The 23,376-nt window shown below is 45.4% G+C and overlaps 9 protein-coding genes across 9 annotated transcripts; 3 read left to right on the top strand and 6 right to left on the bottom strand.

Moving 5' to 3' along the window:
- Window positions 1-200: 200 nt before the first annotated feature.
- On the bottom strand, window positions 201-2,508 carry AOL_s00054g354 (uncharacterized protein; the record flags this gene model as incomplete). Its single annotated transcript, XM_011121670.1, has 9 exons — window positions 201-248; window positions 319-948; window positions 1,012-1,160; window positions 1,228-1,327; window positions 1,400-1,494; window positions 1,573-1,837; window positions 1,929-2,014; window positions 2,131-2,285; window positions 2,498-2,508. The coding sequence occupies 9 exons, from the start codon at window positions 2,506-2,508 to the stop codon at window positions 201-203; spliced, it is 1,539 nt and encodes a 512-aa protein (XP_011119972.1).
- A 562-nt stretch (window positions 2,509-3,070) lies between these two features.
- Window positions 3,071-5,770, bottom strand: AOL_s00054g353 (uncharacterized protein; the record flags this gene model as incomplete). Its single annotated transcript, XM_011121669.1, has 8 exons — window positions 3,071-3,111; window positions 3,190-3,630; window positions 3,688-3,857; window positions 3,916-4,181; window positions 4,249-4,321; window positions 4,378-5,072; window positions 5,157-5,378; window positions 5,522-5,770. 8 exons carry the CDS (start codon window positions 5,768-5,770, stop codon window positions 3,071-3,073), a joined length of 2,157 nt encoding a protein of 718 aa, XP_011119971.1.
- An 867-nt stretch (window positions 5,771-6,637) lies between these two features.
- AOL_s00054g352 (uncharacterized protein) lies at window positions 6,638-8,993 on the bottom strand (the record flags this gene model as incomplete). The annotated part of the gene is made up of 7 exons (XM_011121668.1): window positions 6,638-7,069; window positions 7,142-7,454; window positions 7,510-7,646; window positions 7,699-8,041; window positions 8,096-8,260; window positions 8,316-8,638; window positions 8,700-8,993. The coding sequence occupies 7 exons, from the start codon at window positions 8,991-8,993 to the stop codon at window positions 6,638-6,640; spliced, it is 2,007 nt and encodes a 668-aa protein (XP_011119970.1).
- A 770-nt stretch (window positions 8,994-9,763) lies between these two features.
- On the top strand, window positions 9,764-11,332 carry AOL_s00054g351 (uncharacterized protein; the record flags this gene model as incomplete). The annotated part of the gene is made up of 6 exons (XM_011121667.1): window positions 9,764-9,839; window positions 9,915-9,951; window positions 10,047-10,143; window positions 10,202-10,967; window positions 11,029-11,191; window positions 11,254-11,332. 6 exons carry the CDS (start codon window positions 9,764-9,766, stop codon window positions 11,330-11,332), a joined length of 1,218 nt encoding a protein of 405 aa, XP_011119969.1.
- Window positions 11,333-12,025: 693 nt separating this feature from the next.
- Window positions 12,026-12,451, bottom strand: AOL_s00054g350 (uncharacterized protein; the record flags this gene model as incomplete). Its single annotated transcript, XM_011121666.1, has 1 exon — window positions 12,026-12,451. The coding sequence occupies one exon, from the start codon at window positions 12,449-12,451 to the stop codon at window positions 12,026-12,028; it is 426 nt and encodes a 141-aa protein (XP_011119968.1).
- Window positions 12,452-15,367: 2,916 nt separating this feature from the next.
- AOL_s00054g349 (uncharacterized protein) lies at window positions 15,368-16,573 on the bottom strand (the record flags this gene model as incomplete). The annotated part of the gene is made up of 3 exons (XM_011121665.1): window positions 15,368-15,914; window positions 16,065-16,143; window positions 16,225-16,573. 3 exons carry the CDS (start codon window positions 16,571-16,573, stop codon window positions 15,368-15,370), a joined length of 975 nt encoding a protein of 324 aa, XP_011119967.1.
- Window positions 16,574-18,004: 1,431 nt separating this feature from the next.
- Window positions 18,005-19,418, top strand: AOL_s00054g348 (uncharacterized protein; the record flags this gene model as incomplete). Its single annotated transcript, XM_011121664.1, has 2 exons — window positions 18,005-19,240; window positions 19,305-19,418. The coding sequence occupies 2 exons, from the start codon at window positions 18,005-18,007 to the stop codon at window positions 19,416-19,418; spliced, it is 1,350 nt and encodes a 449-aa protein (XP_011119966.1).
- A 314-nt stretch (window positions 19,419-19,732) lies between these two features.
- On the bottom strand, window positions 19,733-21,079 carry AOL_s00054g347 (uncharacterized protein; the record flags this gene model as incomplete). The annotated part of the gene is made up of 4 exons (XM_011121663.1): window positions 19,733-20,441; window positions 20,508-20,923; window positions 20,982-20,998; window positions 21,064-21,079. 4 exons carry the CDS (start codon window positions 21,077-21,079, stop codon window positions 19,733-19,735), a joined length of 1,158 nt encoding a protein of 385 aa, XP_011119965.1.
- An 828-nt stretch (window positions 21,080-21,907) lies between these two features.
- On the top strand, window positions 21,908-23,150 carry AOL_s00054g346 (uncharacterized protein; the record flags this gene model as incomplete). The annotated part of the gene is made up of 5 exons (XM_011121662.1): window positions 21,908-22,033; window positions 22,102-22,314; window positions 22,377-22,529; window positions 22,594-22,922; window positions 22,988-23,150. The coding sequence occupies 5 exons, from the start codon at window positions 21,908-21,910 to the stop codon at window positions 23,148-23,150; spliced, it is 984 nt and encodes a 327-aa protein (XP_011119964.1).
- Window positions 23,151-23,376: the final 226 nt, after the last annotated feature.

The raw sequence follows: 23,376 nt of genomic DNA, 5'->3' as shown, positions 1-23,376 counted from the left end.
GTTTCTTCCTCTCCATCTCTCTCTCGCTCTCGCACACAGACATAATTTTTTTTTCTCTAAGCCGCCCTTAATTGACAAAGAAAAAAACGGAGGTTGTTATGAACAAGTAATTTGTGGGGGAAGGCGGGTAGTTTTTATACACAAAAAAAAATTTAGAAAGCTATCAACATGGTAGTAAGTTATTTTTATAAGAAGAATCTTTACTCCTTAGATTCGGCAATGATCTTCTCGGCCTTGACACGGACCTCCTGTAGATAATTTGTTAGTAACTGTTCAAATACTTCATACTTTGAAAGAGAAAAAAGGAATATAACTTACGTCAATGTTTCCAACCATGTAGAAGGCAGCTTCTGGGCAGTCATCCATCTTTCCGTCCAAGATATCCTTGAATGATCGCAGAGTATCCTTAAGGTCGACAAGCTTACCCTCCATACCAGTGAAAGCCTCAGCGACAGCGAAGGGCTGGGAGAGGAAACGCTGGATGCAACGGGCTCTTGTGACAGTCAACTTGTCTTCAGCAGAAAGTTCGTCCATACCCAAAATGGCAATGATATCCTGGAGGGATCGGTAGGCCTGGAGTGTCTGCTGGACCTTGCTGGCGATGTTGTAGTGGTCTTCACCAATGACACGTGGGTCCATGAGACGGGACTTGGAGTCGAGAGGGTCGACAGCTGGGTAGATACCCAATTCGGAGATACCTCGGGACAAGACAGTGGTGGCGTCCAAATGGGCGAAGGTGGTGGCTGGGGCAGGATCAGTCAAATCGTCAGCTGGGACGTAGACGGCCTGGACGGAGGTAATGGATCCCTTCTTTGTTGTGGTAATACGTTCCTGAAGGAGACCCATGTCGGTGGCAAGAGTGGGCTGGTAACCGACGGCAGATGGGATACGACCAAGAAGAGCAGACACTTCGGAACCGGCCTGGGTGAAACGGAAAATGTTGTCGACCTAATAACAATTAGCAAAGAACCCTTGAGGTATAGTAGATGTAATCCGGATTATATCACTTACGAACAACAAGACGTCCTGTCCTTCGTCATCACGGAAGTACTCGGCGACGGTAAGACCAGTAAGAGCGACACGGGCACGAGCTCCTGGGGGCTCGTTCATCTGACCGAAGACCAGTGCGACCTTGGATTCACCGTCGAGCTGAATGACCTCTATAAATGGAAATTAGACTCCATCCGAAATTATGAATTTAGGAAGCTGGCAAAAAGGGTCACTTACGGGTTTCCTGCATTTCGTGGTACAAATCGTTACCCTCACGAGTACGCTCACCGACACCGGTGAAGACGGAGTAACCACCGTGAGCCTTGGCGATGTTGTTCTGGAATAACAGGTCATATTAGCAATTTATTTCAGAGACCTGAAAATAAAAAGGAATGGAAGAGGGCCTTACGATAAGTTCCTGAATGAACACAGTCTTACCGACACCGGCACCACCGAAGAGACCGATCTTTCCACCACGAGCATAGGGGGCGAGAAGGTCAACGACTAATTTTTAAATGCAAGTGTGAGTGATATATTCCTTCCAAGATATATAAAAATTAGTTCCGAATTTTGATCACTAACCCTTGATACCAGTGACCAAAATTTCGGCAGAGGTACTCTGCTCAACGAAAGATGGAGCCTCGGCGTGGATAGGGAGGTACTTGGTGGCCTTGATGGGACCCCTCTCGTCGATTGGGTCACCAGTGACGTTCATGATACGGCCCAAGGTTCCGGGTCCGACGGGAATCATGATAGGATTGCCGGAATCCTTGCATTCAGCACCACGGACGAGACCTTCGGTACCGTCCATAGCAATTGTTCGGACAACGTTCTCTCCAAGATGTTGCTATAATTAGGTCAGCGGGGAAATTCCTCGGAAGACGAAGCGGACAAAAAAAAACTCGTCATTCCGCAAGAACGATAGATGGGAGCCATACAGCAACTTCCAAGACCAAACGCTGACCATTGTTATCAGTGTGAATGGCATTAAGAATAGGAGGTAATCGGTCAGAGTCGAATTTAACTATTTAAAAGAAGCCGGTGGACATATATATTAGTAAAAAGTCGCGCGCAATTGTAATATAGTGGGGCCGGATTCGGATCCGAAAAAATGAAAATACAACACCAGAGGACACATACCATCGACGACGGCACCAATGACCTGATGGATCTTTCCGGTGAGAGGAGCATCGGAACTCTGGAATCGTGCGGATATCAGAGGAGCCGCAGACGATCGGATGGTCGGGCGGAGGGACGACCTCAGCGTCGCCCGCGAGGCAAGACGTGTGAATCCGCTAATCGGACAAAGATACCGGTTAGCAAACATGAAGAGTTATTGATATCCAAGACCGTGGTTGAAAGCCAATGGGCCAATTGATTGATCTCGGTCTACACTGGCAAAAAGACATATCGTCGAATATCGCTCAGTGCATTCCCGAGATTCGGAGGTGAGGAAAGAGACGGAACCATAACGGATTCACGACGACGGAACGACGGGAAGACATACTTCTTCAACATTGTGCCTATGCTTCGAAAGGATGGACTGAGAAGGAAAAGAGGAAGCCCTCAGTAAAGGACTCCAATGGTTATGTTGGTGGTGCGGTGATGAGGTAGATAGATGTGGGAGGGGTGCAGCAACGTGGAATAAAAATCGAAAGCCTGTCCGCCAACCTCGGGAAAATTTTGCTGAGAGGCCTTGACGACAGACAACACAAACACGATAACGGCAGCTGGGGTTCCTATTTCACACAGTATTCAGATCCTAACTTCGGACTTGACGGGTTCATGCTTAAAAGAAAATATCTCAAGCGTGCATATAGCAGTATCGTAGGTGGAACGAAGTATCTCAATGATCAATGCGTGGTACTTTTATTCACATTAATACAAAAAAAACAGCAACTGGCTGATAGGATGAGGTCATAATATCTACTACACAATAGCTAAAGTCAAAGCAAAAAACAGGTACTACCAATCCGTCCCGAACCAAATTCACAGAATGCAGACATTCCCACCGTTCAAAAACAAACATGTACAGGTTTTCGTGCTTCCAAATTACCTTCCAAAATTGAGAAACGATGATTTAATCCACCTTAGCAAGCACAATGGCTGTGCGTGTGGGAACTAGATTGTGGCGGTTCTGTTAGCCCGAAAAACTCGCTCTTCCATTTCCCCGGCTGGGGTGAGGAGGGGTCAACTTACTGTAAACCTGCAAGAAATTCGATCGGTCATTCCACCTAAAATCAGTGGTAAAGAACTCTCCGCTCTCATCCACTCTCTCAAATCCTCCAAATAGTTTGTTATCGCTGCTCAAAATGACTTTGTACTTGCCAGCAACTTCCACACCAATTCTGTAGTCTGGGAAGCTGTTTGTGGGGTGGAAATTGAAAACGAAGATCAAGTTGGCTCGCTCGAAAACAATGATCTTGTCTCCTTCGTGCTTCAAGCTAATGTATGCCTGGGGCGCACTGAGCCAATGGTACTTCTCCTCAAGGTTCTGCATAGCAGAATCGAACTCGTTCAAGTACTTGTAGCGGAGCAAGGGATCATCTAAGATGTTCCATTGTCGCCTGGCATACCAGAACGAATTTCCATTTCCTTCTCTTGGGAAGTCAAGCCATTCAGGATGACCAAATTCATTACCTTGGGATACGAATTAGAACTCATAAGCTACAAAACGCTTCTTCTTTGGGAACATACCTTCGAAGTTCAAGTATCCCTCGCCACCTAATGTGTGGGAGATCAATCGAATCATCTTGTGAAGCTCGAGACCTCTTTGGATCTTCGGTGTCAATTCTGTCAAGTCGGACATGTGGGTGTACATTTGCTCATTGCAAAGCCACATCATGAGTGTCTTGTCTCCAACCAAACTGCCAGGCCGGTGTTAGCCATGCGTCGCGCAGGACGTCAGGAAATGTATTGACTTACGCTTGGTCGTGACTTTCAGCATACGCAATGGTCTTCTCTCCGTGTCTCCTGTTGGTCAATGTGAAGCAAACATTGCCCATATCCCAATCATCATCCTGCTGCTCCTTCAACATTTTGATCCACATGTCAGGTACAGCCATGGCGAGTCTGTAATCAAACCCAACTCCACCAAGGGAAAGTGGGAGACAGAGACCGGGCATGCCGGAAACATCCTCAGCAATGGAAATAACCTGATCTTTGTACACTTGGTGTAACATCTCATTTGCCTATATCATGGGATAGTCAGAAATCAATTGAACCCGGAAAGCAAAGAGTAGTGTAAATTTTACTCACCAACATCAAGTATACAACACCTTCATCGTCAACGGTATTTCCAAAATATTCATGGTATCCACCGGAGAATCCGCTAAAGGCCAGGTCAGTCTCTGTGTGCGTTCTATATGAGAAGGAAGAAAAACTTACGTTCCTATACCGTGGTGGAGATAAAGCATACTGGTAACGCCGTCAAATCTGAAACCGTCAAACTGGTACTCTTCCATGTAGAATCGTAGATTCGACAACAAGAAACGCAAAACCTCATGGCTTCCATAGTTGAACAGCCTAGAGTCCCACAGGTCGTGCCTACCTTTACCCCCACTATGGAAGTAAAGGTGGTCTGTCCCGTCGAACATGTTCAGGCCGTCAAGAACATTGTTTGAGGCATGCGAGTGTACAACGTCAAGAAGAACGGTGATACCCATGCCATGGGCAGTATCAATGAGCTCCTTGAGCTCATCTGGGGTACCATAACGGCTAGAAGCAGCGAAGAAGGAGTTGATCTGATAACCGAAAGAAGCATAGTAGGCATGTTCCATGATAGCCATCAATTGGATGACATTGTAGCCGAGCTTCTTGATTCTCGGTAGCACGTCTCTTGTAAACTCGATGTAGGTACCGACTTTTGGATCTTTAGTACTGATACCGACGTGAGCTTCATAGATACGAACCGAGGCTGGCTTTGGAGGGCGTGCGTTCTTGAATTGATACGGGGTTGGGGGATTCCAGAATCGTGCGTCATACTCGGATTTGACGGACAGCTCCTGGGTCACTCTTGTGGCCCAGGCCGGAACTCTGTGAATCCATTCGTGTTGGCCATCTTTTGTGATTCTCATCACAAGCTATATGTTCACAGGCTAGTATCAGAATAGGTTCGGAACGGACTGGATAAATTTACGCGAGGTTTCGAAGATAGCGATACGGACCTTGACTTTAGCATCATGGGCAATGACGGGTTTCCCAGCTTTGGCGGGAAGGGTCAATTCCCAGACACCGTACGGATCCCTTGTCATGGGATAGTCACCCTGATCCCAATTGTGGTCCCATCCATTACCAACGATTAGATGTGCGGTTTCGGCATTAGGAGCCCATTCTCTGTATGTGATATCTCCGTTTTTCAACACGTTGAAGCCAAAGCGTTCATATCCCTAAAACGCGCGATTTACGATAGCAAGTTAGCTCGGAACTCTTATCTCTCAACATTTTACAAATCAATTTTTTTTTTTCAAAGAGAAAATAAAGAAAAAGATAGCCCAGCAGGGGAAAACAATGAGACAAGAATTTTAATTACCCTCGAGAATTTCTCAAGACCACCTTCTGTGTCATTGATTTTTTGAATCCAATGTTGAGCAGTATCATAACGGTGTTTGATACTACCCTTGAACGGTGTTAGCCAGGGATCCAAGCCAACTATGCCAGTCCCAGGCTCTAGTTCCTCAACTGGTGGAGGAGGTGGAGGGGGTTCCGTGACGGTTTTGGTCACGTTCTTTTTAGCAGCAGCAGGAACGGTCTGAGCAGCTGGAGCTACTGAGGTAGCCATTGTAGGTGATTTTTTAATAGTGATTTTTCTGTGATAACTTTTGAAATTGGAAGGATAAAAAAATACTGAGAATGATGAAGAGGGAGGACAGTGGCAATGGATTGGATCAGAGCTGGAGAGAGAAGAAGAGAAGAGGGGTTGTGGCCAGGCGACTTGAGAGATATACTTATAGGTATACCTAGCAGGGTCCAAAAGCAGAGGCCTGTAAATGCTGCGTTGTCGCGGGAATATTCAGAGGAATGACGAGCGTCGAGAGGAGGGGCAACTTGCATGCAGAGAGGGGTAGTTTATCTGTGATATGAATGCAATGGAATAACCTCGAAAGAAAATTGTGCATATGCGAAGCAGGAGGACGTGTTCTTATTGATTTTGATTCCGAAGGACCAGCTGCAGAACCCTCATTGCATGCAATTGAAGATAATTAATTCTCGCAATCTCAAAAATGGAGTTGAAGGCGTCCCAACGAAGCCCTTTCGCCTCCCTCGCTCGTAAACTCGGGGCTTGGCGGTGTTTGTTGAAATCCGATACGTCATGGTGCCATTTACACTCCTACGGCCCGTTTTTTTTTTTTTTTTTTTTCCGTTTCTCTCTTATCGGGTTATAACTCAGCTGTTAAGGTCGCCAAGGCCTGTGTAAATGTTCTGCATATGCGCGAGCTCTTGTCTCGTCCCATTCCTACATTGCAATATGCAGTATGCTCCAATAACCTTTTGGCTTTTATTATCACCGCTTCTATTAAAAAATATTTAAAAAATCTATTCTGTAGTCGTGTGCGTGCTTGCACTTATGTATGTAGACGACGACAAATATTCTCGACTGTTCTCTTCATGCGAGGGCTGCATTAAATTCTTTACGACCTTTTTTTTCTTATCCTAGAAGAATCTCCATCTCCTGCGTCGTTCTCGGGAATGACTCCCTCGCAAACACCGTGGGGGGTAGGTCTTCCAGCGCTGCTTCGACCCGAGCGAAATCGCTGACAAACCTATCCAAAGATGCCCGAATAATACTTTTCTTGAGCGAAGGCCGCGACAGGTAGATGAGACGAGACTCGGCATCGATCATCGCACTAGGAAGAAATTCATCTAGCTGCTGTGAACATTCCAACAAAATAGCTTCCGTTACTGCGCCACTGTCAAAGGGTTCCTCATCATTTCCGGTATCCAACAAAATTGCAAGACCCGATGCAGTCAGGAGGTAATCATGCAGCTGGTCTACAATTGCTGCTACATGCTGGTCAACATCTCTGTCAAGGTGATGAATATAGTTTTCCGTGCCATAAGTTGATAACCTCATGGTATTCTAAGAAACAAGTTAGTTTCTACAGTGTCTATAAACATAAGTATCTTAATCATTATAGAGGACGATACGAACCTTCGACACTTCTAAGCAATTTACCATGAAAATATGTGATTCCAAAGTCGGCAAGTCTTTTGAAAGAGTCTGGCAACCTTGGATATATGGGTGCAACGCTTCAGAATATATCATGTCGAATGCCTGGGGTTTATAATCATCAGATATTAAAGATGCCTCAAAGCTTTTAATGAGATCTTTGAATCTGGCTAAAGCATCGATTAAAAATATAGGAGGCGATAGGTCCTGTGTCGCCGAGGGTAAGTCGTGCTGAACGGATCTAACCAAGTCCCGTAGACAACTCTGGAGTTGACGTGTTGCTGTTGATATAAGGCTATAGCGGATAGGTTAGAAAATGCTCCCACATGCAAGAAGAACCGAACAATTACCCATCGATAGCAGCAACGAGAGCAGCATCAGGACCCAGAAGTTTCTTGAACGTTTCACGATAAAACATCAAAATATTTAGAATTCCATATAACAGTGTGGGCTCCTCGTGGCTGGATATAACTTGCTCTGTCCGATACTGGTCTATAGTTAGCGTTAAGGAATCTTGAAAATAACCTGAGCCTACTGACCCTGAACGTCGAAAGAACAGCCTCGAGCGATTTGTCGGCTAGCGGGCGCACATGATCTTTGAGTCGAGTCTCGGTCTCAAGTAAAGATTCCAAGCCTTCTTCTGCCAGACCGCCCCGAGACTCGTCACCGGGAGCGAGCTCAAATATGGCCTGTAGCGCTTCGACTTCGCTAACGAGAGCTGAGTGAAGCCAGGCGAGCATATCTCCAATGTAGCGTATGGGGTCGTGGGCCATCAAGTCAATTGGTTTATCTATTGATCTACCATTGCCTCCTGTTAAAGCGACATTGAATGACTCAGTAAGAGTTCGTTGTCGGGACTCTGCTAGAGTGTCAATACAGCTCCTAGGAAAGTATTAATATAAAATGCCGTGCTCTTTAAGATGGCAGATAACATACTGTAGAAGTGCTGGGCGGCTTGTGAGAACGTCAAGAGCCTTTCGTACCCGGTGATTTCCTGTGGGTGTCTCAAAGGATAAGAACTTGAGCTCCCTTTGCAGCCACAGGTAAACCCTTTGGTATGCTGAATTGAGGTTCCTGGTCATCTGGTCCATGATCTCGACCCTATATTCAACAATTAATAACCACTATACAGGCCAATCTGGGAGTTTCTCCATACCCTGCACGAGTACTCTCGGAACCTAATAGCACTTGACAATCCGAATGTATGCCCTTGACCCTGATTAATGTATCGAAGAAGTCATCGTCAAGCGATTGGGGCGAGGAAGTAATATTGGCCAGATCCGCTACGGGTAGAGTAAACTTCTGTAGGAAAGCCTGAAGTAAAGCTTCCTTCCTGTGAACCCGCTCTCTGTCACTTAGCATCACTTCACCCTCTTGTACGACAGAACCGATCTCCACGGCACCATTTTCAACTCTAGTTGTAACGTCGTTGAAGGTTTCATGTATTCCTTGCAAAGCATCCCCGATAAACCGTACTTGCTAAGGTAGGAGACATTAGCACTGGACAAAGTGGTATGCCCAAACAAAACAGAAGCATTACCTCAGCTATGAGCCCAAAGTCCTGGATGACCTGTGTATTGCTACTAGCAAGCTCATGGAGGGTCTGGGCACGCAGTCGACGACGGGTGTCGGCATTGTTATTTTCCACAATTGAATTGAACGCGGTCAGGACCTCTCTGATATCCGGGTCCGTCGCAGATGTTGACAATATGTGAGCCGCTTTGAGAGGAAGGTGATTTGACTTTAGACCCGGAGTTTCGGGTAGACCACCGGCTTCGGCAAGATATCGGTCATCTCGGTCGTCAAGATGGAGCAGGATCTCTGGGGTGGTCATGTTCCAGGGCGAAGAAGATGGTGGGGTTTGGCGGCGCTTTGGGCTTTGGGCTGGCTTGCTGGTTTATTGGTACCTGCATAACCCATAGCTCCTTAGTACAACTAGCACTGGGAAATGCCTATTTTTAGCAGCAACAGCAGTAGTACCGACCTGCCTCTTGATGAGAACTACCTTTTAAATATAATCAGGCATTATCTAACTCCACCAGGCATTGTGATATAATTATGATGAAGATGAAGATGAAGATGGTGGTGGTGATAATATCTTAAAATGAGAATAACGTAGTACTGCACCGCCTCCGTGATATCGATCTCGCATATTGGCATGGCATGGCCATGGCATAGACCTCTTCCATAGTAACATTGCTGGCTCCGTGGCCTTGCCGAGACACTTCTTCTGGCAATTCCAATTTCTGGTTGTGTGGACCCGACTGCCCCGACCGACCTGGAGAACTCAACTTCCGGTCAAACACCAAACCACTCCGCCTTCCAGCTGACGACCTTCCCATTCCCATCATCTCCTCTTCCTCTTCCTCTTCCAGCTCCCTAACCAGCCGGTCTGACGCCCTTTTTTTTAAATTATTGTTTACGACCCGCCGCTGCTGGAAGTCTCTAACTTTACCCGTTATAATCCCACTTGGTCGATTTCCGCCCCTTCGCGACAATACTCCTGCATTCGTCTGTCCATCTGAATCGAAGGGCTGTCACAAACATCAAACATCACCCTAAACTCATCGCAAACATAGCAACACCACTCACCCTCATCTCGAGATGAGTAGGACTTCCGAAGACGAAGGCGTCGACCCTCGAGACAAGAAGAAGAAGGAAAAGACCAGAAGACCCGGGAGTATGTTACATCATCGACAATCTTTCTTGATATCTGTCGTTGTGCTGACCGGTGGCCCCTGATCATGATGAATAGATACCGCCTTCAAGCAACAGCGTTTAAAAGCATGGCAGTAAGATACTCTCTCACAGACCGACAGTACCAATAATATCGGTTTATCAAATTTATCTTTATCGTGCTATTTGTCTAATCCGTTCCTTCCGATAGACCTATCTTGACTCCTAAGACCGTCCTGCCTCTCTTCTTCGCAGTTGGTATAATATTTGCGCCAATTGGTGGCTTGCTGCTATGGGCTTCTGAACAGGTACAACGGCCATTACTACTAGATGTCTGTCCACCATATTAATCATACTATATAACAGGTTCAAGAATTGGTTATCGACTATACTGAGTGCGCATCTGGTATCGGCTCCAACAGAGATTTTGTTCGCATCCCAGCTGAGAAGATACAACGAAACTTCTACAAGCCGACAGTTGAAACAAAGCAAGATCCGCAATGGAAGTTTGTGAGCAATGTTACTAGGATCGGCAATCGTCAAGTCAATAACACTGTTTGCACGCTGAAATTTCAACTGGAGGCCGACATGACTGCACCAGTGTTACTCTATTACCGACTCACAAACTTCTACCAGAACCATCGTCGATACGTCAAGTCTGTCAACGAGGAGCAACTGCGAGGCAACGCCGTAGGAGCTGGAACTTTGGATACTAGTGAATCTTGTGCGCCCTTGGCCGTCGATTCAGCTGGGAAGATCATCTATCCTTGCGGTCTTATGGCAAACTCAGTCTTTAACGACACTTTTGGATCTCCAGTACTTGTCCAGAAGCGTGGAGGAACCGGTTCAGAGGAAGAAATCTACGAAATGACAAATAAGGGTATCGCGTGGCCTAGCGATCGCGACCGTTATGGTGTATCCAAGTATAACATCAGCCAAATCGTCCCACCACCCAATTGGATTAACAAGTTCCCGAATGGATACAATTCAACCAACTTGCCGGACCTTCGTGATTGGGAAGAATTGCAAGTCTGGATGCGTACGGCTGGTCTCCCGACTTTCAGTAAATTGGCACGACGTAACGATACCAAAACCATGCAGAGCGGTGTTTATACCCTTGATATCAAAATGAGTACGCTCAAACTCCAGCCCGACAGATACCATTTGAACGAGCTAACGAAAATCTGCGACAGATTTCCCTGTTACTTTGTATGGAGGCACTAAGTCCATTGTTTTGTCCACCAGGACCGTTATGGGAGGAAAGAACCCATTCTTGGGTATTGCATACATTGTTGTCGGTGGTCTATGCGTGCTCCTCGGTGTCATTTTCACCGCTCGCCACCTATTCAAGCCTAGGTTCGTCCAACTTTCTCACAAGCTCAAACCCAGGAAGGCTTTAACTAATTATCTTGCGACAGAAAACTTGGTGATCACACATACCTCAGCTGGGAAAACGGGCCAGCTGTCGGTACTGCTACAGGACGTGATTTAGCTTAGACATACTCAAAACGAAAAAAAAATTTATGGCTGGGAAAAAGACTTTTGTGGCTACGTTATTTTATGACATGGGCGTATACGCATTGTGCCGCCGTTAGGGAACTGTTTTTCTTTAGGGTTGTTTCATTATATTCTGCTTTGTTTCCCTCTTTTTCTATTTCTCTCCTTCTTCCCGTCCCTGATCGCTCACTCGGTGGTCAGCATGGCCCTTTCTTTTCTTGTAAGATTGGTTATTCAGAGGTTCTAGCATGTTGTGACTTATATTTCTTTTGCCTTGATATCTCAGCAATGGAAGGTATCTTCTACTAAAAGTTCTCCGATTTGAATGCAATGATCTCCTCGGTGAAATCTCCGTAAGTTTTTATGGACTTATGCCCTGTCCTTTTCGAATGCTTGAACGCCTATGCAATCCCACACCTTCCTTAGTTTGTAATTGATATCATGATTCTCCCCTCCCGGATCCCCCTCCCCCCTCTTCGACCCATGCAATCATAAAAACAAAAAGCATATATGCCAGGTAGTCTCGGAGCCAGAACTGCCCCTATGCTAGGTAAGTCAACAAAACTCCTAATAATGCAACGCCAACTCCAATGCAAGTAATTCTAAGATGACATGTAAAAAGGTAATATGTAAATAAGGGAAAATAAAGAAAAAATAAAATAAAAAGACAAAAAAAAACAGGTTCTTAACTCATCAATACATTTCATAAACATTAACATGATGTACCGGAGTCGGCGGCCTACGGTTGTACCTCGAAGCACTGTAAGCACGCGCGTATAACTCCATTTGGCCAGCAGTAGGCCATTCGTAACGGGTATCACTGGATCCGATTTCAACAGCAGTCGGACTAGGCGGTTTCGTGTCAGGTAAGGTTATATCTATATCTTCAGTTCTGTTATTATCGGCATATTGCGCATGATTACGTCTTCTTCGTCGGTCCCAGAGGAGAAGGCCGGTTATTATGAGAGATATTGAAACGACTGGGACAGATATTGCGATTGCGATTGTTACTGTGTCTGGGAGTAGTGGTCCCTTTTGTGAAGAGGTTGAGGTTGAAGATGGTCCTGAGGATGATGTTGATGATGTTGTAGGTGTAGTGTATGTGGCGTCATTGGTCATGGTGGTATCTGAAATGGGTGTATTGGTACTTTTGGCTCGTATATCATTGGTATCTGTGAAATATGTGGAAGCTGGTGGTGATGTAGATGTTGATACTTCTTGTTCGAGCTTGACGGTTACGGTTTCTACTATTCGTGACAGGCCGATAGTGGGAAGTTGGAATCCTCGTCCTTTTTTACAGCAGCTATTGACAGATGTGGCTTACACCGTTAGTGGGATGTTCGATACTTTCACAGTGCCATTGTATTCACAGTGTAAATAGGTAACTTACGCTTCACCGGCTGCTTCGCTGCCACAGCATACACTTCCATCATCACAAAAATGTACAGGCGAATTCTTTGACGAATAGTCTAAATCAAAGCCCATGAAAATTGCATTAGCATATATACTTTAAACAATTTATAAATTCGTGATTACAATCTATAAATAATAACATAATAAAGAGAGAAAAGGAAGGAAAAAAGATAGAAAGATAGAGAACGCCGATGCAGCGGGATCCGGGACCATGGCATACCTTCGAGTTCACCATTCGGGCCTATGGCACCCATACAAATCCTCAAACAAGCCTCACTCTCCCACGTCTCATCCGTACAGCTTGCTCTATAATACGTCCCATTACTATCCATGCAAAGCCCATTCGAAACGCATAAGTCGATATTATCTGTTAATGTTCGGTCCCCCAAAGCACAGCACATAGAATCCTTCACTGCTGCACCTACATTGCACGGCGAAGAACCCGAGTAGCTGGGTGAAATAGAACCATCTGGAAGGTAACATATGGCTTCTGTTTGTATTCTTATTTGTGCTAGGATGGTGTTGAATGATAGAGACATCGCTATGAGGTATGTGTAAAGCGGCGGCATGACGAGGTTGCATGAATATATAGCTGATGATCACGAAATAAAAAAACGAAAGTATAGTGAAAGGAATATATAAAAGAACGTTAGATGTATCACTGATACCAGAAATTAGAGAAAAACAGCCAAGGAAATTCTCAAGAAAAAAAATGAAGGTAAAAATCCGTCGAAAGGGCGCCCAGCTGGCCAGGACCCGAGTGTCAAATCGGTGTATGTCGATATATTGCGAACAAGCTGCAATATCAGGCACTTGCACAGCAGGCGCGGATTCGAGTAACTCGAGGAATCGAAATGAACGCAAAAACGACAAAAATCTAAAGAGAAGGGCGCTTCACATTTATGATATACTAGGCAAATATACCACGAGCAAAGGCTCATGGAAACGAGTTCGTGAGCCACATGCATTATGGGGCTCTCGAGCTACTGACTTAGTAACAAGCGCCGCCTGTCCTACTTCACGCTTTGTTTATCCTGGCGGCGCTCTCGAACTCGAAAAGTGGGTCCTTTATGAAACGAGTGAATTCCTGTGTACATCCATAGGACGAAAGCCACGATAGAGTATTTTTACAGTATCTCTTTGTAGTCGTTTCGTCCCATGTATACATGTAGTTCCTGTACTCTTCAAGATCTGGCTATGGCATGAATGTGAAGTGTACCGTCAAAATCGATCGACCCAATCGATAGAGTCGGATATCCTAATTCGAGTATGCACCATGCGACCCCTTGAAAGCTTCTGTACATACAAGCCTTGGCGGGGTATATTAATAGTCAGCCTTATAGTACTTAACGGAATTTACAAAGTGCAAGTTTTGCCTGCCAGTGCTGCAGCGCTAGATACTGCAGCGACGAGACGAGGCTGCATGGGGTGTATATATTGCATGGAGGTTAACCAACACAAAAAATTGTTGTAGAATGTCATGTCTACAAAGATATATGTAAGATCATGGTACCAACAGGATCTCAGAATTCTAGAAGACGAGATTAAATCGATGACTTGCGATACTATTGACCTCAAAAGCTAAGATCCGACTTTATGACTATTCGCATACATTGTAGCTAAATTTAGAACTTCCCAGTCGTCCATCCAACTTCCTTCTGGTGGATTTACCATTCTACGGCGAGGCTGTATATACGTATATGTAATTGGTTAGAATTTCCCAGAGAGGTGCATCTACGCGGCACAGTCTGTTGGGACAGACAGGGGACCTGGGCGGCTCTTGTGTATACATATCTATATATTGACTGACAAGTCCCAATTCTAGGTCTGTTTTTGCGACCACCACGTGGCTGCGATTCAAGATATTCTTCTTCGAAGGGGGGTTGGTAAAAACCAAAGAACTCACGGTCGAACTACTGTAATAGAAACTGCGGTACTGCCAATTGGGGAGAATATATCGTCATATATATACTTGGTTAGCTCTGCGCACGGCGTGTGTATCGTTTAATTATAAGCCGGGCACCTGTTTAAATACTTTAGTTGACTAATGTTATCTAATAATATATATATACTATAATAACGTAGAATCGATCTATTCTAAGTTAGACTTATCTTGAAAGCTTGAGGGGAAGAATCAGAGGAAGTTGGAGTCCATTTACCAGATATCAGGTACCTCAAGAATTTATACATGTACGGATATCCAGATCAAGCATTCCAACTTCACAACACTTTGACACTGGCTACAGCACTGCGGCTATCTCCAAAAGTATGTTTCCCAATTTGATAGCTTATATTATATATCGCAATGCTAGTTTCGAGAGCAATGAAGGCACATCAATAAGTATGCAATGCTGTATTTGTCGGTTTGTGGTATCTGCTATGCAATGTCGCTACAAATGAAATAAAATCTCCTATATATCGTACAGGTCGGGAAAATTAACTAGGTATCTAGCGAACCGCACAGCATAGTTCCGTAGTAACTACTTAGGTATATGATGTAAAAATGAAAGGTAATGAAATCCCAGAATTAAAGAAAATAACACCGGTCGTAAAAAACATAAAAGGGTATTATATACAGTACTTTGGTAAATATATTAAATATGATTAGCTGAGAAGGAGGTACTATGAGTGCAATTCGTGGACATTGACATGGTGTTCAGGAATCGGTGGTGGCTTTGGAGCGCTATAGATTTCATAAGGTCCAGCGCCCCTGTAACCGCCGCCATAATAGGAATTGTCGCTGGTCCCAATCTCGACTGGGCCTTTGGAATTTTTCTCGTAAACTGGTGGTGATTGGTGTCTTGTACGCCGACGCCATACGAAGAATGCTACGAGCGCAACCCCGATAACGAGGACGGGTGTTCCAACGCCAATTGCGATTTTGGCGGCATCTGGCATTCCTGGCGATGTGGTTTCAATCGGATTCCCGGATTCTGTAATTTGTGGGCTAGAGTCTGTGCCACTTGGGAATCCGGGCCCCGTCGAAGAGGCTCCACTTCTTGGACTTGAAGTTCTGACCGATGAACTGCTAGTTGATACGGTCGCCTCGCTCCTCTCTGTGGTAGGTATGGAGGACGGTTGAACGGCGGAAACAATGGTACTGATTACTGTCGCAGTTGACCGTAAAAAGTTCGTGGGAAGTTGAACGCCTTCACCAGCTTCGCAGCATCTGTGCCGTCACAGAACATATCGTTAGTAGGGAATTCATTTTATAATATTAACCGCGCCGCATCCGCACAACCATTTCAGGAAACTCCCACGAGAATTTAACTGTCGGATAGTACAAGATAACATACGATGGGAAATGAAGAAGACTTACTTGCCGCCAGTGACTTTGCCACCGCAACAGACGGTTCCGTCTTGACATAGGGTGATAGGTGCGTCCGAGCTGAACCAATCTATATAATTATATAACACTCTCATCAGCAACCGGAATTCCTGCGAATACCTCTTACTAGATAAACATATTCTCTTCTTACCATACTTAGAGCCTTTCTTGAGACAAATCTTCAGGCATGCAGGATCTTCCCACGTAGGGTCTGTACAACCTTCCCTCCAAAGAGCCCTTGATACACCATCTGCCGTGGCCCCGGAACACAATCCATTCGATAAACAGATATCTGCACTCGATCCTCGGTTTGCTATCGCACAGCACATCGAATGTTGCCCTCTGACATTGTTGCAAGGCTGGTAATCCGTCGAATTTCGTAGAGACCCATCTGGAAAATAACACCGCGGTGTATTTGGAACTTCGATCTGTCCCACCGTCAAACGAACGAGAAATAATAGAGCCGTCAATAAACTGACCCCGAAGCCGAGAGGTGCCATGGTAAGTGTATTAAAATATTAAGAGCAAACCCCAAATTCTATGAAAATCTCAAAAATAAAATAAAATAAAATCAAGATAAAAACTAAAAGAATGTACAAATAGGAAGTCGAAAGTATGAGAGCGGTCCGGGAACCGAATTCTCGGAAAACCTCTGCTCGCACAGCAAGCACAAAATGGTGTTTGTGGGTGTAACAGAGTAACGTATGTTTACATACGTTCTATACTTCAAAAGGAGGGCGCTTCTTCATATATAAGAAGACTTAGGATTAAAAACCACGTCCTGGGTATATTTAGGTTGTTTCCTTCGCTGGCAGGAAAGAAGACCTTTTGCCAGCAGCGCCAATAACAAGCGGGATTTTGGGGTCCAGGCGCGCAGTGTTCAGAACACTCGGTCTCCCTTGCTAGTTTGCCAATTGGCTTCTTAACCTTCCTCCTTTGCAATTACACGATGTGGTTTGATGTGGGCCATCCTCGTACATGTAAGTTGCACATGCATGAGATCTAACTCATCGGATGTCAAACCCCAGAATCGATTCGACTAGGACCTGCGGGTAAATTGACCTCAGAAAGCAAAAATAGGCTTACAATTCCGTTATCTCAAATGTTTCGACAATTGGAGGAACAGGTGCTGCAATGCTTACCCTCCCTTGGTTTCTTCACTTTTTTTGATACAGGATATACGAGAAATACTTGACAAGACGAGCTAGAAACAGCGATTCAGCCAGTACTGATACGACATACAAATGTACAGGAAACCGAGAACCCTTTCCATGGGATCCCAGGAGCTATCACTTGGCGCCTCAATTATAGCCTACCACCAAACAGTTCGGATTTCGAAATGTCAGAGACCCACATGACTATGCACGAACATCGAAGCCTTTACTCGGAATGGTTCCGAAATTTCCTCATCTGGCTAATAACTCACCAAGTTTGCCTTGATTGGTCGAAAAGCGCAGGGATTCTCAGGAGAAGTACGCGGGTGCGCGGCACAGCACTTGAACGAAATTTCATGACAGGGGCTGGCGCTTACTTACCTTCTTGCCTCCATTTTCCAGCTTCCTATTTTTAGGGTCTGCCTCGACAGCTATCCGGACACGGACATATGGTGGTGGACGACGCTTGCTTGCAGCGAGATGTATGCCCACCAATCACGTGTTTGTAGTTAAGACTCTAGACTCCTGGAAAGAATGCGACTGCAAAATGCTTGGGTGACGTTCTGTTTTTAGGAGCTTTGATTCCTTTTCCTGATATCGATCGAAGTACTGGATTGTATTGCGACTTAACTTTCATTTAATTCCAATATATCGCTTTCGAATTTCCCGCTGTCATAGTTATAACCTGTCATGCAAAGCAGCTAACTCCATCCCAAAATTCACCACCATCCTTCCAAGCCTTCTCGGCACGCGCACTCCACAGGGAAGAGATTCCAAATGTCGTCCCTCGTCCCAAATCCACGCACGATACGATTAATAGCACCAGTTGCGGTCTTCCTAACAGTAGCCTTTCTGGTTATTCATACATATAAGTCGCCAGGCGCCATAATACCTAATATAGGGACACCTGATGTTCCAAATCCACCACCTATCCATGGGGGCTATGATAATCAAGATGGCGCCAACGACAAGGGTTCATTTAGATTCCAACCTCCGGAGGCGTCAGTACAACATAGCGTCGTCCGCGGCGATAAGATAGTCTGGACGAACGATAATGGGACGGTATGGCAATCAGTCGGGCGGGATCCGAATCGGCCAGAGTGCTGGACATACGAGGATCGCTTTGGAATCTACAAGCAGCTATCGCCTGAAATTTCGAAAATAATATCCAACAATAACAAGAACAGCAAGAATAGGAGGGCTGTAGTTTTAAGGCTGGGCGGGAACCAGGCTTGGAAATCCCACTTTATCTGGCACGTTAGGTCACTTGTTATGGAGGCTGGACATCTGGCGGGGTACGATGTCATTATATCTGTACATCTCGACATGAGTCAAGAGAAGAAGGAGGCCTGGTTGAAAAAGGTGCCAGAAGAATTACGACCGCTTGTCCAGACTTTCTCGACCCAGGACCTAAAGAACTGGATTCCAAAACCGGCCGAATTCAAGAACGTATACGAACAGAATCACACACCGGTTCAGATGTTTATGGCCCAGAACCCGAAATACGATTTCGTTTATACCGTAGAAAACGACGTCCGACTAATAGGGAGGTGGGATACATTCCTAGCGGACGTGGATGCCGAATACGCTTTCCATAGGAAACATCAAGAGAAGGACCAAAACATGTCGGATATTCCCGATTTGGTGACCTTCCAGTCGGTACGACGTCCAAGAGGTGACTGGCCATGGCTCAAGGCCGACTCCGAGAAAGAGTGTATCAAGAAGTTTGGCGGTATGGAGAACATCAGGTCTTCCCTCGGTGTAGTGTGGGGTTGGTCACGGAAATTGACGGATTCCATAACCCAATTCAACAAGGATGGTCTGAACTGTTACTTCGAGTATTTCGCACCATCGGTCGCATATCACCAAGATCTAACTACCTTCTTTTACCAACATCCACTATACTGTCCTAACAGGCCTAGTCCATCGGAGAGGCACTCGATGGCACCCAAAGATCTTGGGAAGAACGACCCAAGGCTTGTCCAATATGATAAAGTTGCTGTAGGGTGTACTGTAAGTTAATATCCACTTGAAGCGGAAACCGTTTTCTCTTGCTAACTGTAGATTCCATGATCAGTATTACTTTGTCAACATCCACGCTCAACCCTTCTGGGATACGTGGTACCGAAACCCTGAGGCCTGTCGTCCGCCTGCCTTAGTCCATCCCATCAAGGGCGATTTCTTCAACTAGATTCATATATAAAGTACACAACTTTGATTTCAAAAGCATGTCGATTACGTTAAATTTGGTTTGGTATTTGGAGGTTAGCATTTAGCAGGCGAACTTGTTCTTCGGTTACGGTTATAGTCTAGTACAGAATTTCTAATGATGATCGTATTTCATGAGAGGTCAACCTGGTCTTTTCGTGGATGTTTCAAGGATATTGCAAATTCCTTCTGTATATATTAGGATGCTAAAAAAAAAGGATATTATTAATAATAAGTCGAATGATATAAATTTCTAAATTCTAATGATGTTCAATATATAAGGTGGTGGTTTTAGGTCTATAAAGACCAACTGGTAAGATTGTCTCTCAAATCTTCTTCTGCAACTTCCAAGGAATGCCATCCATGATGCTGAGAAACGTTTGAGGCCCGATCTTGAGATATGTTGATTGTCTGCGAGCTCCCAGAATCATTAGGAGAAACCGCCCTAGATACTGCATGCGGCCTTAAAGAACTCGTCGACCTAAACGAATCCGCTTTTAACGGTATACGAGGACTGGGTCTCGAACTCGCCGAAGAGTCTTGTCTTTCAAATTGGAAACTTCGTGCTCGCTTCCATGAGTCGTTATGGTGCCAACCACTGGTGAGTTTATGACTTGAGCCCCGATGAGCCGAAGGGTGAAGATCCTGATGCGAAGATCTCGTTTCACTGTCATCTGGGTTAGAGTTACAGTTTACGATATCATCCGTTGCGGTCTGACGACCCGGATCTTGTGCCCATCCTGTACCACCCGCGAAAATATCCTCAATGCAATCCACGGCGTTTAATTCACCCGTCTGGAGTTGCCATGAAGCTGCCAGGGATTTTCGGTATATGTCGTGTGCTCGATCCCGTTCCCGTGAATGAGCGGGCATATTCGTCATCTCGGCGCCATAGGGGTTTTCGGCTGCTGACGTAGAGTTCGGATCCACGGGTTCGGATATCGTGGGTTCGCTCATGACCACGCCGGCTATGCCAGAGAACACCTGCGCAGGACGTAGTTCAGGTCTATTACCATTGTCAGCTCGCCTACTCAAACCAATCAGATGGAAAGGGGGTAGACAGTAATCATACACTTTAAAGCTCATATCACCCGAAATCTGCTTAATTTCTGTCGATATCTGCACCGTCGAATTGATCTTACTAGCCTGCATCAAATACCTCCTACTCTCCCGCTCTCGTCCAACGTATTCAGCAAGATTCAACTCCAAGGTCCCGAGTATTATTCGTTCCCTCCCGCTGTATTCCTGGATGATTTCGAGGTCGAGATAAACGGGTGACAGCATACCACCCCTGTCGACGGTCATTTTGATGACCAGCTCCTTTGTGTATCTCCATGTTACTCGATGTTCTTTTATCGGTATCTTGCTCGTCCGTCCTCTGGATTCGGCGAGGGGTGAGTCGCGAATATGCCATTTGACGTAGGCGAGGCCGCTAACCAGGGGGACATTGTTAAGGTCGTGGACTTGGAGTTTAAGGTTAAATCGAGGCTAATAAAGCGTTAAAAAAAGTCCAAATCTATTTTATCGGAATTAAGTATGTGCTTACTCGACGGGATTTAGGAACTAAGAAATATATGTTAGTCGGTTGTAGATAGGCGAGGAAAAGGACAGAACGGTTAAACGCTTACCTACGAAAGAATGCATGGTGCGAGGAGTTACAGGATTAGCCCACAGGAATAGGTGTAATTGGCGTCTTCCCACCCGAGAAAAGGCAGGCGTTCATAGTGATGGCCCTGGTACGGGGTGTGTGAGTGGTGTTAGCCAAACCTGGCTGTGATGTATCCCGGTAGTAGTTGGCGGTGGAGTGGAATGGAATGCATGGGATGGAATTGGGGACGGCCGATGTGGGTTTCTTAACTCGAAAGCAGCCCAGCTCAACATAAGGCCGCCTGCACGCTGACACATCCCAACTTGATTCGGTCAACGACCTTGGCCGACCACCGATAACTTGCGACCTTCGCAACTTGCGAGAGTTTAAAACAGATATACTGATATTCCATAGATAAGAATAAGATATACTATACTATATTGCGGTAAGAAGCCTTTCCCTATCCCCAAAGATACTCGCTGTCCCTTTCGAGCTTTCTCGTTCCGTAACCAAATGGCGGGTCCGGAAACTCCAGTTTGGTATCGATGAGCATTCGAAATACCACAAATATCAACACGCGCGCGACGGACTCGAGCCCGCAGTCTGCCTGCCAAGCTCATCAAATAGCCGACTATCACGAGCTTGGGCTGATTACGTATATGGAATCGTACACATTTTAATTTAATCGAGTTACATACCTCGGTAGCTTACGTATCTGTGCAAACATATTAGGAGTTACTTTCGTTCGTTCGTTATCAATTCTTTCTTTATACATATATCTATAAAGCTAGGACTGCAAGTCGAATACTTTCAACTGTTTGGCAGTTGTACAACAAAGTACACTTCTAGTCTGCGAATTCGCGAAGGAAAAGTAAAAAACCGAAATGGCGGAGATGCTTAGTATATCGGAGCTACTAGCCCACCCGGGTATGCAAGAAATCGTAATACCGTTTACTCCTAGTAAAACTGGGCTTGCAGAAGTTGCAATTGGAAGAGGTGGTCCAATCAAGGTATGCCCAGCCTTCGTTTGTTCAAAGAAGGGGGACGAAAAACCACTAACAGGGATTCCATCGGGAAGATCAATTATGAAATCCACGGAACTGGGCCGATAAAATTGGTGTTTATCATGGGCCTCCGTGCCCCTCTGATCGCTTGGCAGAGACAGATTAGATACTTTGGTCACGAGCATGGCGAAAGATATTCCATGCTGGTATTTGATAATCGGGGTGTCGGCGGATCAGATAAGCCTCTTATGAGGTATACAACTAGTGAAATGGCGCTTGATACTAGGGTATAAATAAACTCATCATTTGCTACAGGTTTGCATTCTGTTGCTAATATAACCTATCATAGGATCTTATGGACCACCTTGGCTGGATCGAACCGGTCCATATGGTCGGTGTTAGTATGGGAGGAATGATTCTTCAAGAATTTGCCTACCGGTTCCCGGATAGATTGGCTTCTGTAGTATTCCAATCTACTGCGGCTGTGATAAAAGCCGAAGTGGTATGATCTCGCAGACGTCCAACCATAGCCAAATGCACTATAGCTAATTTTCAAACCTCAATAGCCATTCTTCGAAAACTTGAGGCGCAGAGCAGCCCTTATCAAACCCAAGACACTGGAAGAAAGACTCCAGGCTGCGCGTGAGAATCTATTTGGACACAAATTCCTCAACACACCCGACGAAATGGGCACCTTCCCGACAAATGCGGACCGATTCAATGCCGAAGAAATCTGGAAGACGGAAAACGTTAACCAGCCGCCGTTCCTTGGCTTCATGTCACAATTAGTGGCTGCAGGGTGGCATTCGTGTAGTCCCGAGAGGCTGAGGTACATTGGAGATCATGTCAAATATGTCTTGGTTGCTTATGGCGGGCAAGACAAGATGATTGAACCGTAGGAATATCCCTTATTTTGTTGAGATATCATGTCCTAGACTAACAATCAGCTGCCTTGAATAGTCCGCACTCGGAACATATGATCAAGTGTCTCGGTCCTCGGGTAAGATCGCATCTATTCCCAGATGCCGGTCATGTCATTAGCACGGAGCATGTACACGAATACAATGATATGGTGAGGGAGCTCATTGAAGAGGCTGCTGCTTCGGTAAATAATGTACAGTGAAGGAAATGCCGTCTATCATGTTCCAGCCGCGAACTGCAATAATTATGTACAAGTAGATATGGAGGGTTATGGGTCTCAGAGATATCCCAATCTTAGACTATTGTTAATTAGTCGTATGTACCCGCTGGAAAGTTTCTGGCTCTCCGGATTTGGGGTTCTTGGTGCGCATTGTTTTGTATTCTATCCTTTTTGAATGAATGAATGGGTCGAGTTTCCAAGATACCAG

This window comes from Orbilia oligospora (genome assembly GCF_000225545.1).
Source record: "Orbilia oligospora ATCC 24927 unplaced genomic scaffold scaffold00054, whole genome shotgun sequence".
NCBI lineage: Eukaryota > Fungi > Ascomycota > Orbiliomycetes > Orbiliales > Orbiliaceae > Orbilia > Orbilia oligospora.
This window is presented reverse-complemented; position numbering and strand designations above follow the sequence as displayed.